Below are 17701 nucleotides of genomic sequence, written 5' to 3' on the forward strand. Positions count from 1 at the left end.
TGAATAATTTTTTGACTCTTGTACAGTAGCTGGTATAAAGAAATCAGTTTGGTTTTTTTTTAAGTTTGATTATATTAAAAGCCACCACCAACTTTTGAAAATGATTATTGAAAATGTTTGTATGTTTCACATTTAAAACCATGATAAATTAGAAAACTTAGTTCAAAATAGTTTTCAGTTAGAAAACCCAGGCAAGGTTGAGATTGACAAAGCAGCAAATGAGTTGAAGAATTAATAATTAAACTAGTTACTGATGGTATAGTATCGGTACCCCTACCACAGAGAAAGGTTTTACTAGGAAGGTATAAAATCCTTACTATATTACCTGACATGCCAAATATTTCTGACTATAGATCAACAATCATAAATTTATGCAACCTATGCCTTCTAAACCAGTATATAACAGAGATGAATGTATGCTATTATAACAGAATGCACCATCCCTGAAGACAAAACAGAGTGCAAAAAATTACAGAAACCCAAATCAGATTAGTAGTCTTGAACTAATCTAATTGTCTACTGACTCGTAAATACTCATAATACAAACTGCCTGAGTAAGTAAATCATCCTTTATCAAATTCTTCTGGTTTTCAAAGTATTTTTTGTTTATTTGAGTTTGGGTTTTTATCCCTCTCTCCTCTAGCTCCCTATTTTATAGGATTTTCACATGACAAGTAAAAAGAAATATCTATGCCCTGTTAGTCTTTGTTATTTAGAGTAACTCTTTTAGTAAAATTGGCAGGGAAAATCAACATAGAAACAAGGCAAGTTTTTGAAGGACCTAATTAAAAGTTTTATCAGTTTCTGTTATGTACATATGAGGTTATTAAGCACAGCATGAGTGAAACCATAGACATTAAGTGCATAGTGATTAAGATGAAAGAACAGTGATATTTTAGGGGAGTGATATAGATGCTTAATTTTGTAATGCCTACATGCTTTCATTTTGAAAGCTTTATAAGTCAAGTAATTAGAGAACTTTTAGTCTTGCATCTTTTTGAGATAATGAAGTCAAGTCACTTGCAAAATTCATGTTGAATTACTGTTACTCTTCTAATAATAGGAGTCCTGAAAGTACAGTATTATATAATCAAATAAGATAATGAAAGTCTCCTGAATATATCCTCTAATGCATATTACATGTGTAAAGTGGAATCTTTAATGATAAAACCTGCAAGTTTGGTGTTCAGTTAGAAAGTGAGCTGTTGCACTAGTATTCTCTCTGATACATAACATCTGCTTAGCTTTTACCAAGATGTTAACACCTGTTAGGGTTTTATTCTCTTTGAAAACTATTCTAGATATTAATAACTGTCCTATGCTTTTCTAGTCTACAAATGTGTATTTATTATAATAAATAACCCCTATACATATTTTTAGGAAATAGCTATTCAATTGCTCTTTTTCATCTCTACAGAACATGCGATGTGGGAAATAAGCAAAGCATTTGCTCAAAAGCTTTTTCGGCTCTACTGAACTGAAGTGGAAGTAGCAAATGAGGACACTGGATAGAAGACAGCAACCTCTTAACTGATAATACTGTACAGCTAACCTGGCATTAGAACTGCAATGAAACAGTGCACTTCTGTCCATACAAGTCATTGTAAGCAATGAAAATTTGGCCATCAGAATTTACAAATCAGATGCTGAAGAATCAAAAAAGGAGTCAGGCTAGCTTTTGATATCTTTGTTGACTCTACAGAAGAATGAACAAAAAATGCCTTTTTAAAAAAAGTAAATTAATCTTACAAACAGCAAAATTCACCACTCAGTGAAAGGTTAACAAAATTATTTTTAACTATTCTGTGTTCTCCAAGGAGAAGATCAAGAGGATGAAAGTCTTGTGCAATAGATATTTGAATTTAGTCCAGAGAAGTAGTTCCTTAAACATAGGGTGAAAATTACTCGTGGGCCTATGAATGCAGATGATGGTTTTGGGCATAATAACATTTTTAGAAGTTTGACTGAAGTTTGTCAGTCTTCTTAACGATGATGCTTCATTATGTTCTCAGAAAGAAAAGCAATTCTCCTTGTGGTGCATTCTGGGAGTGGTATTGTTTGTATACAGGGACAACTGTCATTGGAATAAGGCACTGAAGAATGAATGTGCCAGTGCAAAGCAAAATATTACAATAACTACACTGAGATTTGATGGTTTTCCAGTATTACACCACATGGCAAAGACTCAAATGCATTATAGCTTCTTTGTTTTCTTTTCCTCTGTTGCATGTCTTAAATTATGGAGAAGTAAAACATATTTATGTATCTTAAAAGATAATGGAACAACCTTTCACAGCCTCACTGTGATATAAATTATTTCCACGTAGGGCAGAAGATTTACAGCTGACTTGTTTAAGCAAAGTACTTATTACTATTTTAGACTCCCTTGGGAATTCTCATGGGACTCCAGCTGCCACTTGAGAAAGAACTGGGTCTCCTTCATATCCTGTAACTTTTCTGCTGGCAAGAACATGAAGATTTCTAAATGACCCTAACCATCTATTTTTGGGTAGTTAAATCCTACCTCTGATGTGTACCCACTGAGACAAGGTGGGTACAAAGGATCTGATACCATTTTTACTTTGCACTGTAACTGGTTGTCAACAACAGTGCTGAAGAGTTGCCTCAACCTGCCCAATGGAGAAGTCTTTGGTCTGGACACCTCATATGTTACTGGGTCTTGCGTCCTCCAGTGCTGAGACTCAGGGACAGTTCTGCATTTGCTATACACAAAACTGAAGAAAAAGTCCCTTCCATTTCTGAATCAGACCCTGAAAAAATCACACCTCATGCCAGTTACCAAGCGTAAGGAACTTCTAAAACAGAAGGCTTCTTTGCCCACTGTTTTCTTTTGCCTGCATGGCATCTGGAGGGGAAAATAATCCTCATGCTTGGCAATTGCTGTGATGGCTGTTAGGTAAGTTCTAGAGGATGGAGACTACCAAAGCCACACACTGCTGTCTGAAAGGCATCAACAGCCAAAGCCTGCCAATGGAGAACCTCTCTCCCGTAATTTAGCTTGATGTCTTCACAGCCCATGGAAGTCCCTGAGAAAAACTGGAAGTATGGCCATTAATAATACAGGAGGTCAATGAAAAGGCTGAGAGCGCAAAGGACCCAGAACAGATAAAACCTTTATGAGAGCTTGAAATAGGTGTGAGATTCAGCTGCACAGAGAAGGGGATGTTTTAAATGGATGCTTCATCTGTTTTAATTGTAGAATGCCCTGAAATGCAGAGCATTTCCCTGAAAGGGGGGGAAAGTCATCCCTTTGGCTAATTATTAGAATGTTAGTTTATTTTAATTTATAATTGATAATTTTTCTCTTAGATTTTAATGGGGGGTTTTTTGGTAGCAGTTCAAATCCTGTATTTTGAATATGCATACTGCTTTCCAGGAGAGGGCAGTCCATTCCCAGGATCAGTTGGCTCCCACCTCATTAATCCAAGAAGTGTCCAAAGACAGCAAGTTTTTTTGGCAGGGCACAACCAAGACCCCAAGATGTGGGTGCATTTTATACAAAGCTGTCTTGGATAAAAATAACTACATGTTCTCCACTGTGTTCTTGAAGAAGAAAGAATGCAAATATGCTGGTGGAAGTACATCAGTAACCAGTAACGTGCAAAAAGGAGGTGCAGAAGTGGAATGAATGTATAACCACAGCAGTACAAGGGCTAATGAATACCATATTCAGAACTTTGGCCAGGGAAGAGTTCTCCCTATCACACAGTTGTCATAAGTTTAACAAGGACAAGTGCCAGATTCTGCATGTGTGACAGGGCAACCTCGGTTGTGTGTATAGACTTGGGAAAGAGAACCTGGAGAGCAGTGCTGTGGAAAGAGACCTGGGGGTCCTGGTCGATGGCAAGTTGAACATGAGCCAGCAGTGCCCTGGCAGCCAGGAAGGCCAACCCTGTCCTGGGGGGCATCAGGCACAGCATCGACAGCTGGGCAAGGGAGGGGATTGTCCTGCTCTGCTCTGCTCTGCACTGGGGCTGCCTCACCTTGAGTGCTGGGGGCAAGTTTGGGTGACATAATATAAATATGACATTAAACGATTGGGGAGTGTCTGAAGAAGGGCCATGAGGATGCTGAAGGGCCTCGAGGGGAAGACTTACAAGGAGCAGCTGTGGTCACTTGATTCATTGAGTCTGGAGAAGAGGAGACTGAGGGGAGGCCTCGCTGTGTTCTTTCACATCCTCACAAGGGGAAGAGGAGGGGCAGCTGCAGATCTCTTTTCTGTGGTGACCAGTGACAGGAGGGAATGGCTTGAACCTGAATTGGAGAGGTTTAGGTTGGATACGAGGAAAAGATTTTTCATCCAGAGGGTGGCTGGGCACTGGAACAGGCTCTCCAGGGATATGGTCACAGGACTAAACTTGACAGAGTGCAAGAAGCGTTTGGACAATGCTCTCAGGGCCCATGGTGTGACTCCTGGGGTGTCTTGCACTGGGTCAGGAGTTTGACTCAGTGATCCTGCTGGGTCCCTTCCAACTCAGCATATTCTATGATTCTCTGATTTTATAAGGGTATAAAAGCTCTAGACACAGACAGGAGCTAAGCCTGGACTTTCATTTAATGTAATTTCATTCTTCAATTAATTTAATTACTTTTCATATTTTTCTAGAACAATGTCAGGGTTTTTTCTGAAAACAATGTATTGAGTCAGACAGTGTTTCTTCTCTTACAATTGTTCCTGTGCTTCTTCTACTTGTCTCTGCCAAGTATGTGATTCACCCAAGTGAGATTTGAAGTCTGCTCTGGAGTTAAAAGCAGGGTAGCCACATCAACAAGATACAGCAGCTAAAGTAATTAGCCTTAACAGCGTCTGGAAGAGACACTCCCAAGCTTGTCTGAGATAGCATGTTCCTGTATTGTATTTCATGGTTACTAACATCCACAGAAGATACTGACTCCTGAGTTGGTGCCACAGCACTAGTGAGGTGCTCAGCAGGAGTTAGTGAGTGCTCTTGTGGCACTGCATTGTAACCTGCACTGCAGGACGTAATAAGTGTAACTTACAAAGGTAATAAAACTCAAGGAAGGAGAAGGTGATTTCTTCCACAAAATGTCAAGAGTTGACTTCACCCCTTCAAACTCATTCTTTCATGAGCTCCATTTGCTCCTGCTCCTACACACACAGGCACTTGAAGCACCTCTTGGCCAGGATCTCTGCATCCAAGTGGTCTGGCCAGGATCACTGGTGGGGCACAAGCGATTCTGGCTCTTGAGTCCTCATCATGTCTCTAGGGTTATTTTTGATTTGCAATGGCTAAAAAGTTTTTGGACAGATATTTTACATCATTTAAGAGTCAGGGATGTAATGGGACAGTCCTTTTCTGCAGCCTGTCTTCCTGATCAGTTACAGAAAAAGGAATGGCATAATGAGGTGTGCAGTCATGTAGTTCGAGTGCTATAAAAGGAAGGTTGAGGCACAGTACATGCCTTTCGGCTCTTACAATTTAGTTGGAGGCTAAAGCATATATCACCTGAGTAATTATCTAAGAATTGAACTGTAAAGACTAACAGAATATTTTGATTTGCTTGGAGAATCAAACAGAAACTTGAAATACAGACAGAAAAAATAGTATGGCAAATTAGTGAATATTTTGACAGGATCAAATAATTAGAAAAATAAGCTTCTAAGATCAATGTACTTTCTACAGGCTTCCAAAAAGGATAGAAAAAGATAATCATAGTCAGTGGGTTAAGGTGAAAAGCTTCATACTACAGACATGAAGAACAGAGTAATTCATTGCCAGAGAAACATACTGGTTGTTTTTATTAGGAAGGAACTATCAGGTTAGGAATACATATGAAACTTTGAATTTAATCTCAGTTCACTTTATTATCTGGAAATCGGATGTAGGTATTTCCTAAATTATTTTTAGTGCATTTGCTATCTCACCATCTACCCTCATTACAGTCAAATCCACTTTCTACAAGTTCCTTCAGAGTCTGAGACAGGTGCTGAAGGTAAATGTGTTTGGTAGGCAGAAGGGTGTATCCTCCTAAGAGCAGTAATGACTACACCACAGTCTCTGTTCCCTCCTAGTCTTCAGTGGTACAGTGTTTTGTCTAGGTGGGTAATTATAAATAATTATGCATATAAATAAGTGTGCATAAAAAAGACTAAGTTTGAGAACTTTTTTCTTTTGCAGTACTCAAAGGGAATTTTTTGTTAGCTGAATTTTCCTTTTCCAGAGAATTTTACCTTCCTCTTCTCTTTCATTGAGAGTTTTAATCCTGTGAACTTGAGGAAGCACTAGCGTTTCTGTTTGTTTCTGAATTTGCTTTCATTAATCTGTGGTTGTACCTTGTGACATCTCCCTTGCCCTAGCCCTGTCCCCAATCCTAAACCATCTGCCACTCTTGCCAGACCTCAGGTATTACCTGCCACAGTGCCAGGATCATACTTTCTCTGGCTGATTCAGATGATTGCACAAATGACCATCTTCTTCTCGTCAGCAACATCTGCAGCCCATCTCAGAGGGTGACCTGCATCCGTGCCCAGAACTGGATGTACTACTAACTCCCTAGATATGTAGTCTTTTCCTTGTACTTCACTCAACCCAGCACTGGAATATTCATTCATGCAATGATCCTAGTCCTCCCAGCCCAATGGGTAGTATCAGGATCAGGATGTCCTTTGTTGAAGAGGGGACAAAGACTACGTCTATCCTAGTAAACGAAACGTGATCAGAGCCTGGACCTGCACACCATCCCATGATGGTGCAAGCTGTTCAAACACATTCCCTGGCACAGCTCTGGCCCATGCTGGCCAGCATGGTCTCACAGAGTGCCAAGACCTAGTTTGGGAGCTGACACAGTCTGGGGGATTTTTCAGTGAGCAGGGCAACTGTCCATTCCTTTCTTGATGAAACCCAGCAGTGTTTGTAGGGTCTTAACCGCAGGCTGTACAAATGTTCTGACTGAAGAAGTGATGCCCCATGATGTAGCATTCCTGCTTCTTGATGTTCATGCGAACATATATGCAACTGTAGAAATAATTTCTCTTTTTTTTTTTTTCTTAAAATTCTCATTTAAATTGAACCATTCCTTTCATAAGTAGGATTTTACCATAAAAGTAAAAAGGTTCTGGTCTTTATCAGAAATTGAGAAAACAAAAGGTAAGTCCTGTATAATTTTTAGGTTGAAGAGCACATGAGCAAACATGCATGTGAATTTGAGCAAGGATTCCAATCAACAATAGAAATGAATTCAGTGAGCATTTCCCCATGTAAGAGCTTGCACTGTGATGGCTGGATAGGACCAGAAAGATCACTGGATGGGACACTGAAGGGAATGGTTTTTCTCTCCCCAAGAATTTAAAAGAGCTCAATTAATTTTCACATCCTGAGTCAGAACAGCGACAAGATCTCCAACAGTTTCACAAACAGAATCATTTCATACGCGCAAAAAATTGTTGATCAGAAAAGTGTGATTTAGGATGGAACATAAAATAAGGGATGAGTTGTTGGCAGGTTTGAACAGAGATTTATGTAGGAAGGAGTTGCAATACACAGGGAGGATTTGGGGAAAAAGACTGACGAGAAAGCTGAAAAAGAGTCAGTTAAATTAACTGTATTTGTCTTATTGTTGCCATTACAGTTTACAGCTAATGGTAGCCTCGCTGCAAATTGTAAATTCTTTGCCATATCAAACACAGTCCAGGCCACTGATGAATGACAAGCTGTTCAATTTTTCCATCTATTGCTCTCTAAAGCACTTTAAAGGCTATTGCAGTTCTTGCAAATATTTGCAAGAAGGGATGCTTTTGGAAAGCAGACAGCTATTTTGCCAAATGTCTGAATTGCTGTTTTTCAATATGTTCTTGAAGAGTAATGACAACTCTTAAAATTTCAAGGGCAATTTAGAGGGATCCTCTTCACTTACATTTAGTCCACAATTTGAATTTTGTGAAAAAATGACCGAGGGGTCATATTTAATATTTGGAAACATGATTTTTCTTTTTTTTTTAATCCAGCACAATCTCTTCTACTTTTAAGTACTGCAGTTGTGTCAAAAGTTGAACAGCTGGCTAACATAACACAAAAAATGCAAACCAAACATACGCATTTGGGAAACCCCTTACTGTTCTGTTGTGACAATGTGGCATCAGCAAACTCCAGGCTGGCCCGTTCTCTCCTGTGAAAGAAACTGATCCATAGTAATTCAAACTTCTGCATTCACGTATCAGCATGTGTAATGAAGAAATCAATCCCTTAATTTCATTTATTGTTTAAATTTTAAAAATCCCCCCCTGCCCCCCAGCATTTATCAAATATGTAAAAGTGAGTTAGAAACAGCAGACAGATTAGTAAGCAGTCACAGGAATGATTGAGAACAGAGAGCAGAAGGCATTTTTAAGGTTGTCTGGAACAACTTCATGCAACAGATGGTACTTTGTAGGAGCACTTGCATTTCAATTTCACTTTGGCATGCGGCATTTGTTTGTATGCAAATCCTCCACATACAGCTCAAAATTTTATTGAAATATAATTTTTCATGAGTAAGATTTAGGAGATTAATGTCCAGGATTTTAAAAAATAGATTGTTATCCTTTCATTTTTTTTTTTCTCTCCTCATTTTCACTTTTCCCCCACCCACATGAAATAAGATATGTGGAGTCCAGCAGTTGAATTTTACCACCCATCTTTAGTTGTGTTCTTTCTGATACATTCTTATATTTTCTTACTGGTAAAAGGAAAAGTAGAAGTCTCTAATTTGTCAATCAGCAGACTTAAAATCTTCTGTGGCAGATACCCCTGTGATCAAAAGTCTCTATTTTCTACTCCTGGCTGAGAAATATTTGCAGCATGCACACAAGATCAATAAACAATCGATGGTGCTGAGGAGAGTTTTAGTAGAGACTTTTACATTATCCCACTCCACCAGGCTCAGAGGTGTAGCATTAGAGGTTGAACGAGAGACTGAAAAGAAAAATGTAAAAAGTCAGATGGAAAAGCTGGAAAGCTCTCTCCTGCTGGAGAGAGCAGGAAAAAGTGAGAATAAGAGACAAGGTATGATGAGAAGCACTACAGGCTACAGAGAAGTAGAAGTACTCCACCCATAGGAGAAGCCAAACCTAAGCCCTTTCTTCTATGCACAGGAACTGGACTTTGTCAAACTACATTTTAGTTATTCATATGAATAAATCCAGTCTTAATAAGAAAAATGCTCTAAATTCACATGTAAAGCAAATATCTGATTGAAAAAACACAGAAGGATCTGAATGTTGTTTCATACTTAAATATATCTTACTCTCATGGTTTACACTCTGGGATGCCACAGTAATTCAGTGTGGTGTCAGGACCAGTTGTGAAACACCATGGTCTATTTTAATTCCCATCAGGTTTTCTGCTGTAGTTTTTTTCAAACCCAGCGTAAGTGAAAATTTAATCTCTAAAGTTGTAATAGAAAGGAAAATATCATTACAGAATAAGTGAAGCGTTTTTGTTTTTTATTTTTTCCAAATGTTTGTGGCTCAGTTCATGCAATCTGAAAGCCAAGAAAATGGATAATCCCCTTGTGGATCTGATGTATTTGCCTGAATATCTTTCCATAAGACAAGTTGTCATAAAAAGTCTCTCCATTGCCCAGGAAGAACTACCAGACACTTATCCACAGTTTACAGGGAATTCAACAGTCTCAAAGGGCAACAGTACTCCTCTATATTTTCATGCAACATCAGCTATTTGACTTTTATTGCCATACCTATTGTTCTAACCTACAAGGTTTAAAAGAAGTTCACATAAAGAACTGTTGACTTTTTTATTTTTTTTTAAGATATAGAGTGGACACTGATTGGACAACAGAAGTTTTCCAGTAACACACATCATACCTGTTTGAATCCACCTGAAGAGCAAACAGGCCTTCTTGCATGCTTCTCATAAAGTAACATCAACATATTGGCAGAAAGAGGTGCATCAATGTAATGATACTATTTCAGTTTCATTTCTCACATACTATCTGTTACCTAACCAAAAAAATCTTGTCTCCATTTAAGGATGTGTAACAGTATTTTTTCCAAATGTATGTTTTGCCTGAATGAGAATGACAAAACTGGAAGCATATGATACCATTTTAATCAAAATGGGATGAACTACACAGTGTCTTAATAGCATATTTGTCTTGCTTACTTTTGTGGTAAGAGATAAAGGTCAAAGCAGGATACATGTGGAAGAAATTATTCACTATAAATTAACCTCAGCAAAAAGTAACTGTCTTTGATAATCTGTGGTATAGTATTGCTTAAAGTATGCTATTGATGGATATTTCAGAAATGATCACTCATAATATTTAGACAAATATGACAAGATCAAACATTGATGTGCAGATTGTGCTACCCACCCAGTTCTGGCATAGCACCCTCTTCAGAATTCTGTCTTTTGCTTCTCTATAATATCCTGTCCCATCCTTTCTTTTTTTTTTTGCTCTAGACTATGAACTGAAACAAAATATACCACTGATGAATCAGTATCACTTTAAAAATGCCTTACCTAACTGACATTCTGCACTTGTTGTAACACATTTAGCAAATGTCAAACCCTTGTCCTAAAAAAAGTGCCTGTTATTGCACCACCATCAATAAAGTAAAATTAGAGCTATTAATAGAGTACTTATAAAAGGAAACTCATTAACGTTGTCTTGTTTTCAACAGGAAGGCCCTGTCGAAACTAAGAGGGGAAAACACATGCAGGTGAATAGGCTGTTTTGTTCAAGCTGTTTTCCTGCTACATTTTCTGACAGCGTGTGACATTATCTCCAGCTTCCGATGCAGCATTTGCATGAAAATGTTATTTCTTTCATTTGCATTAATGGTGATTTGCATTAATGAATAAAGCTCATTCTCTTGGGAGTGGTAGAGGATAATGTTGCAGAATAGGTAGTGAGGAACACAGGAGAAGGCAGGGCAAAGACAGAGCTTTTAGCAGTACAGAATATTGCTTCTGAAGATGAATATTAGCTTAGTGCATAGCGGAGGGTTCTTCCCAATAAATGCCTTGACAAATAAATATTTCCTGAGCATAGACATGCAAGAGAAAGACAGCTTTCCTAATCCCTATTTTGGTCCAGCTGGCAGGGCTTAGAGCTGTGTGTGTGGGTGCATAAACTTTTATTGATTCCCACCAGAGTTACGCATCAGCAAACAAATGTGGTAAATGAAGTTAATAATTTCCTCTGTTTCAATCTCCATTTATTAATCTCTAAACATGGCCTGAAATGTAAGATGTTACAAAATAACATTTAAATGTTTGTACTAGGTGTTGGGAAAGGTAAAAGATGCTTTTGTATTACTAAATACGCTTATTCCTCTTAACTAAAATGTAGAAAATATTGATGAAAATCATGGACAATGTCTCCAAGCAGAATGCTGGTCTCTAAATGTTCAAGCCCAACTGTCTGTACTATAAAAGGATTATCTGCATGACAAGGAATACAGGACTGAAAAGAACCTTCAATCTATTTCCCTGCAACTGGAGAGATATATCATGCCATCATACACAAAAAATTATCCAAGTTCATTGTAAAATTGTTTATGTTGAAATCTTATCTCCTACATACTACTCCAAGTAAGAACACCGCTTTTAATTCTTACAGACCCGGTAAAAACATAAAAGCAAGGACTGAGGTAAACTTGCAAGCAGTCTCTAACTTCAGCTTCTCTAATAGGATCTCCTAGCAGAAGTGTGTGTGCTGAAAACTATTTGAAAGTGCCTGCAAAGCCTAATACTGCACGGTCTCCATAGAAGCAGGCTCTCCCTGGAGTCCCAGTGGCTTATTTAAAATGACTTTCACTGGTGGAAGTTCCTAGCTCCATGAGCAGAGGAATGAAGCTTCAGTCTAGGGAGGTAAGTGCCACCTGGAGACCAAGCTCATGGCAGATGGGGAAAACCAGTTCAACAGAGGGAGAAAAAACAGCACATAAGGTTTAATTGTCCTTTGGCTTGTCAGCTGGTGTGCAACTGCAGTTTTCTAGAAAGAAGGTCTGAAAACACTGCAAAATGCACAATAGTCCTGTCATTTGATCTCAGTGACCAAATTTCTTTACCAGTCAGGCTCTTGAGCTCTTAGGGTCTCCATGGATCTGGTGTATGATGGAATAATTAAAATTGATCACAAGCTTGACCGTGTTCAGGTACACTCAAGGACAGGAGTAGCATTCCACATTATCTTCACAAACTGGAGGAGCAGTCAGGGACAGAAAGGGCAGTGTAAGGCCTTAATTTTAACCAGATTAAATAATTATAGAAAATGTAGGGGAAAATAGGTAGATGTATAGGAAATGTGTGAAAAGGAGACTGATCTGACAAGCTGAAGAAGGGTTAGTACCAAGATCATCCAGTTTTGACACAGCATTTCCAAAGGCAGTGTGAGAGAGGACACTAAGAATGGTCAATAATCTTGAAATATTATTTGTGAAAAAAGCCTGCAAGATAGGTTTCTTGACATCAAGAAAAAACTAGCAGTTCTGTAGCAGTTGGTAGGTAGATATTTAGACATTCAAGAAGCTCTGTTTTCATGATGGATAGGCTTAAATTTAAAATTGGAAGATGCAAGGCAGATACAAAGCATCACCAGGTGGTCAAGGGAGGTGATCGTCCCATTCAGCTCTGCACTGGTGACCTCACCTTGAATGTTGTGTGCAGTTTTGAGTGCTGCTATATAAGAAGGATGTAAAGCTATTAGAGTGTCCAAAGGAGGGCAACAAGGATGGTGAAGGGCCTTGAGGAGAAGCAATATGAGGAATGGCTGAGATCACTTGATCTGTTCAGCCTGGATAAGAGAATCCTGAGGGGAAACCTCATTGCAGTTACAACTTCCTCATGAGGGGGAGAGCAGGAGCAGACACTTATCTCTTCTCTCTGGTGACAGTGACAGGACCCAAGGGAATGGCCTGAAGATGTGTCAGGGAGGTTTAGATTGGATATTAGGAAAAGGTTTTTCACCCACAGGGTTGTTGGAAGAGGCTCCCCAGGAAAGTGATCAGAGTACCAGCCTGACAAAGTTCAAGAAGTGTTTGGACAATACTCTTGGGCACCTGGTTGAGACTCTTTGGGATGGTGTTGTGCAGGGCCAGGAGACTGACTGGATAACCCTTGTGGATCACTTCCAACTCTGCATGTTCTGTGACTCTGTGATCTGTCATGGCACAAAAAGAAAGTTCTGAATTTAATCAGCTGAAAAGATGTCTTAAGGACAGGTTACAAACTTCTCATAGGACTGATGTATCCTTCTCTTGAAGGATAGAACATGTGGACTTGAGTTTTGGAATGGACAAGCAGAATAAGAATTTATTGTTATTATTATTATTATTATTATTATTATTATTATTACCAAGTTCAAATAGCGAAACCTGGGAATTCTAGAGAGGAAACATTACCCAAAGTGAAGAGGAGGATGAAGGGATTGTCCAAAAGACAGATTAATAGAGGGATTTTCTGAAACTCAGTACCTCTCCCCTGAACCCCAGAATTCAGTCAGGTAAAATGACCGCAGCACCTGGGAATATACAGTAAAATCTTTTAGTGTTTTACTTGTACTAAAAAAGAAACGTAGAGTAGAGTTCAACCCAATTAATTTTAGATAAAGTTAAGATACTAGGTAAATACTGATTTCTAACTAGTCTGTAACTAATTATTCACCATTCAGATTCCCTTTCCAACCAGCTGAGGAATAGGTATTTGGAAACACTTTGTCTGACTAAACATATATGTCTACTTTGGAATGAACCACGTCCTGGGAATTGTCATTTCTCTCATTGACTACAAAAGGAATTTAGTGTGATGAACTTGTTAGGAGACATCTACACTGTAGATCTCTGCATTTGATCAGATAAATCCACCTACGATGTACATAGTTGCATTGAAGGAAACCTTGCTTCATTTCCGTTTGTTCCCAAGAATATGCTGAGCAAGTTCTCCTTCTACTTCAACATGCTAACGTGCTCACCACATCCCCATTGATGGGGTGGGAAGAGCTCAGAACCTTTGGCCATTTTTTTTTTTTTTTTGGGCTGCTGAGATACTAGGTGAAAGAACTGTTTTCTCATCAAATTGGTTGGGGCTGATCACACATCCTTTCTTTGAACTAGGCAGTCAAGAAGAGTCTCTTCTACCATAACCAAGGTTTTATATATGACTACAGACTCTTCTGTGTGCTACCTTTGTTTTTATTGACATTTCTTCTTTCTTATAACTAGGTAACCTAATGTTTCAGTCATTTCATTAAGTTTGGGGGCCAAATACTGACAATCATGTGGCAAAAGATAGCTGGGAAAACAAAAAGGTGAAGTACTTTCCCTTGCCTGGAAAAGGAAGATACTCTGAGGAAGAGACATTTACAGGAGTGAGAGAGATTTTACATTATAGGCAGTCATCAACTCAGCTGGCTTTGAAAATTCTCAGAAGCTGCTAAAGTTTCAGCATTTTGACATTTTCTTGAAACAAGGCAGTACATGCCTGTGATGTTTTTTGTGATGACCTGTGAGGTACTGTGGTGCAGACTATTACTTACGATGATTGCAATATCTAAGCAGCTTTGCTCAAAGCCTTTAGTCAAGATGTAAAATTGATAGAGCATTCATTTGTACAGTTTTCCACAACAGTAGCCCTCATACGCACTTTGACAAGGTTTCCAAATTTTCCATATTACAGACATGTTCATACTATCCGAACAGGTTTTTGACATTTCCATGTGTTACACTTATCCCTAACTGCTTTATTCTTTTTATTATTTAGCTTTTACTGTCACATCATTAACTGGTAAGATATTATTTCCTCTGCACAAACTAAAATAAAAAAGCTAAACAGGCAAATGAATGAACTATTGCTATATTTCATTCAATGTGCACATGAAAATGAGATGATCAAAGTGCTGCTGCAATCAAAAGGAGCTGTCACAGACTTCAATGGAGTCAAAATATCATCATTGGCAATATGTACAGAGAACTGACCACACTTTAAAATGTAAATGTGTAAAGAAGAGAAACTGAATGCAGTGCTTTATCAATATTTTCAGTTCGAAGTAACATAACTTCTTTTTGTGTGCTTCTTCTAAATCATTGTTATGAGTTTACAAAAGATTCTCTCCAGAAAATATCTGCTTAAGGTATGGCATCCAAGTCTAAACTCATGCACACTTGTAAAACTCTTAGTTCAGTGACATTTTTGGATGTTATCATCCATCATTTATTTCCTTAAAATAAGTGTACACTGCTATTGTTGACAATATATATGCTGATATTAAAAAACCCCCTAGAATATTATTAATATTTCTGTTTGTGGATGAATTCAGTTCGTGTTTCAAGATATCTTGGGCCAAACTTCACAAATAAATGTCTGTTTTACTCTACACGCAGGATACTGTACTGAGAAATGACATACATCTTTCTGAAGTTCTCACAATTCCTCATCCAGGAATAATGCCTGAGGACAAAGAATAACGTAAGAAAGTAAATTTTTTTTCCATTGGAAGCACACACAGACACACACACACGCAGGTGTCACATGTTCAGCTCTTTTCTGTGGCAGGCAGCATGCGAAACTATAACGAAAAAGAGCCTCTTCTTTCAAGGAATCAGGAGAGCTCTCAGTTGAAGGCTGCACAAGTATTATAGTAACACTGACTTGCTAGCTTCCACTGATACTCTTTCATTTCAATAGTTGTGCCTGGTTTTTAACTACATCACTTTTTCATGCTCACTATATTTATTTATTACTGAAGACAGTGACGACTGAAAATCGCCACTCAAGAATGTGTAACACCAATGAAAATATCTCCCTTCTCCACTAATTGTTTCAATTTCCTGAGGGAAAAAGCAAAAATAGGAGTAAAATGCATACCTTCCATATACCTTCTAATTGTTCTACCACCAATTTACAAAATATTTTACTGTGGTTGCAATTAATGAGCATTCTATAAGAAAAGTGGGAGGCAGCCTTTTGTCCTTAGGCAGCAAAAAGACATACGGTGTAAGTACAGACATGTGATCTGAAATCATACTTCAGTTTGGGCAGAAGATGGTACTGAAACTTTTTTTGCTGCTGAATCTGCCTTGGATCTTTGGATCAGCCAAAGGGCTGGAAGTTAAAGTAGGGTTTGCTTTTAAAAGCACTGAAACCGGATTTTTGCGGATCCAACCCACCCTTTGATCCTATTACATATCTGCATAAGTTTTCCTTAAAAAAGGGCTGTTCTGTGGATGCATGGAATAGTTCTGCTTATGAATTTTTATTTGGAAAAAAGGCACTAACGGGACAAGTTCAAAAATTATAAAGGTTTTAGTAACCACAACAATGCATGCAGGCAGGAGGTATTTGTTTTCTAACTGAGATAATTTCCAGCTCCTTTGCCATTTCTTAGCCCATTCCACTGAGCTAAATTTATATGGAAACTTGACTCTAGTCCCTTCTCTTTTTCCTTCACTTCCTTCTCCCTTGTTGAAATGATTAAAAGGACCAGAAAGGAAAAAGAGGAGTGACTCAAGATCAAAATGTCAGTGCTGATGGAGAGGAGAGCTGTGCAATGGAGAATTTAAACACGATACCCAGAGAGAGATTTTCACCTGTTTTCATTTGCAAAGTCACAGAAACATTGCAGAGCACTGTAGCTGTTATTTCCATGGATGGCTCCCATCATACGAGTGATGTCTTGCTAATCTGAACTGGCCTGCAACGATAAATGGAGTAACATCAAGGAAGGTATTGGTAAAGGTAAGAAAATTCAAGGTCTTGCAGCTTGTGAGACAGATAACTGAATCACGGCCCTTTTCTTCTCTTCCCAGAAGAAGTAACTTCCCAGGAAAGTAACTGGTTATTGAAGTAAGAACAGCTCACAATAGCTTTGCCTTGAATATATCCTACTCTCGAGAGTGCAAAGGTTAGACCCTGGCAAGTGTATTGAAGGATTCCTGCGTCATTAGAACCAGGTGAAAAAAGAGGTGCAGACATGAAATAAAAAGCAGAAGACTAAGCACTTGGGAAGGCAGTGACAGTAACAATGGCAATAAAAGGCCAGTAAGAGAAAGCTATGAAAATGCTATGAAATTCATGAAATAACAAGACAAAAATCAACGTTTCACATCCACTTGATCTAGAAGACCTCAGTATCCAGTAATTACAAAAGCCTTAACATTTTATTTAATGCGCAAACATACTTTAGAGTAAAAACCTGCACATAGAGCATATACACCATGTACACACACTGATGTGCATACTCATGCACCATGTACACTCACTGCTCTCTCTGCCAGTATGACCTGCGTTCTCACTCCAGTTGCTGCACGTAAACCTCCATACACACATGCACACAGAATAGAATGTCACCCAGAAAAGCAGAAATGGAGTTTTGTAAGGTGGTGGGTAGTTACAAGGGTAAAAGTGAGAAAACTTGTGGGCTGAGATAAAGAAAGTTTGACAAGTAATGTTACATGTGGAAGCAAAGCAAAATAAGGAATTTATGCACCACTCCCCATGGGCAGGCAGGTGTGCGACCACCCCTCGGAAAGCAGGGCTCTGTCACATGTAGCAGTCACTTGGGAAGACAAACACCATCACTCTGAATGTTGGCTCTTGCTCCTTCTTCCCCCAGCTTTAGATACTGAGCATCACACCATATGATATGGGATATCCCTGTGGTCAGTTGGGGTCAGCTCTCCTGACAGCGTCCCTTTCCCAACTCCTTGTGCACACCCAGC

The 17701-nt window shown here is 38.7% G+C and overlaps 1 protein-coding gene across 1 annotated transcript in view; it reads right to left on the bottom strand.

The window, feature by feature from the left end:
- LOC136287668 (plasminogen-like) overlaps positions 1-17701 on the bottom strand; it is a 52628-nt gene that overhangs the window by 24242 nt on the left and 10685 nt on the right. Inside the window, exon 2 of the mRNA XM_066180421.1 lies at positions 16571-16674. Within this exon, the coding sequence (XP_066036518.1) occupies positions 16571-16628 (58 nt within the window). The 5' untranslated portion in view covers positions 16629-16674. The remainder of the gene's footprint in view (positions 1-16570; positions 16675-17701) is intronic.

Source organism: Chamaea fasciata, unplaced genomic scaffold, assembly GCF_029207755.1.
Source record: "Chamaea fasciata isolate MVZ Bird 193981 ecotype frontalis unplaced genomic scaffold, bChaFas1.0.hap1 SCAF_3, whole genome shotgun sequence".
NCBI lineage: Eukaryota > Metazoa > Chordata > Aves > Passeriformes > Sylviidae > Chamaea > Chamaea fasciata.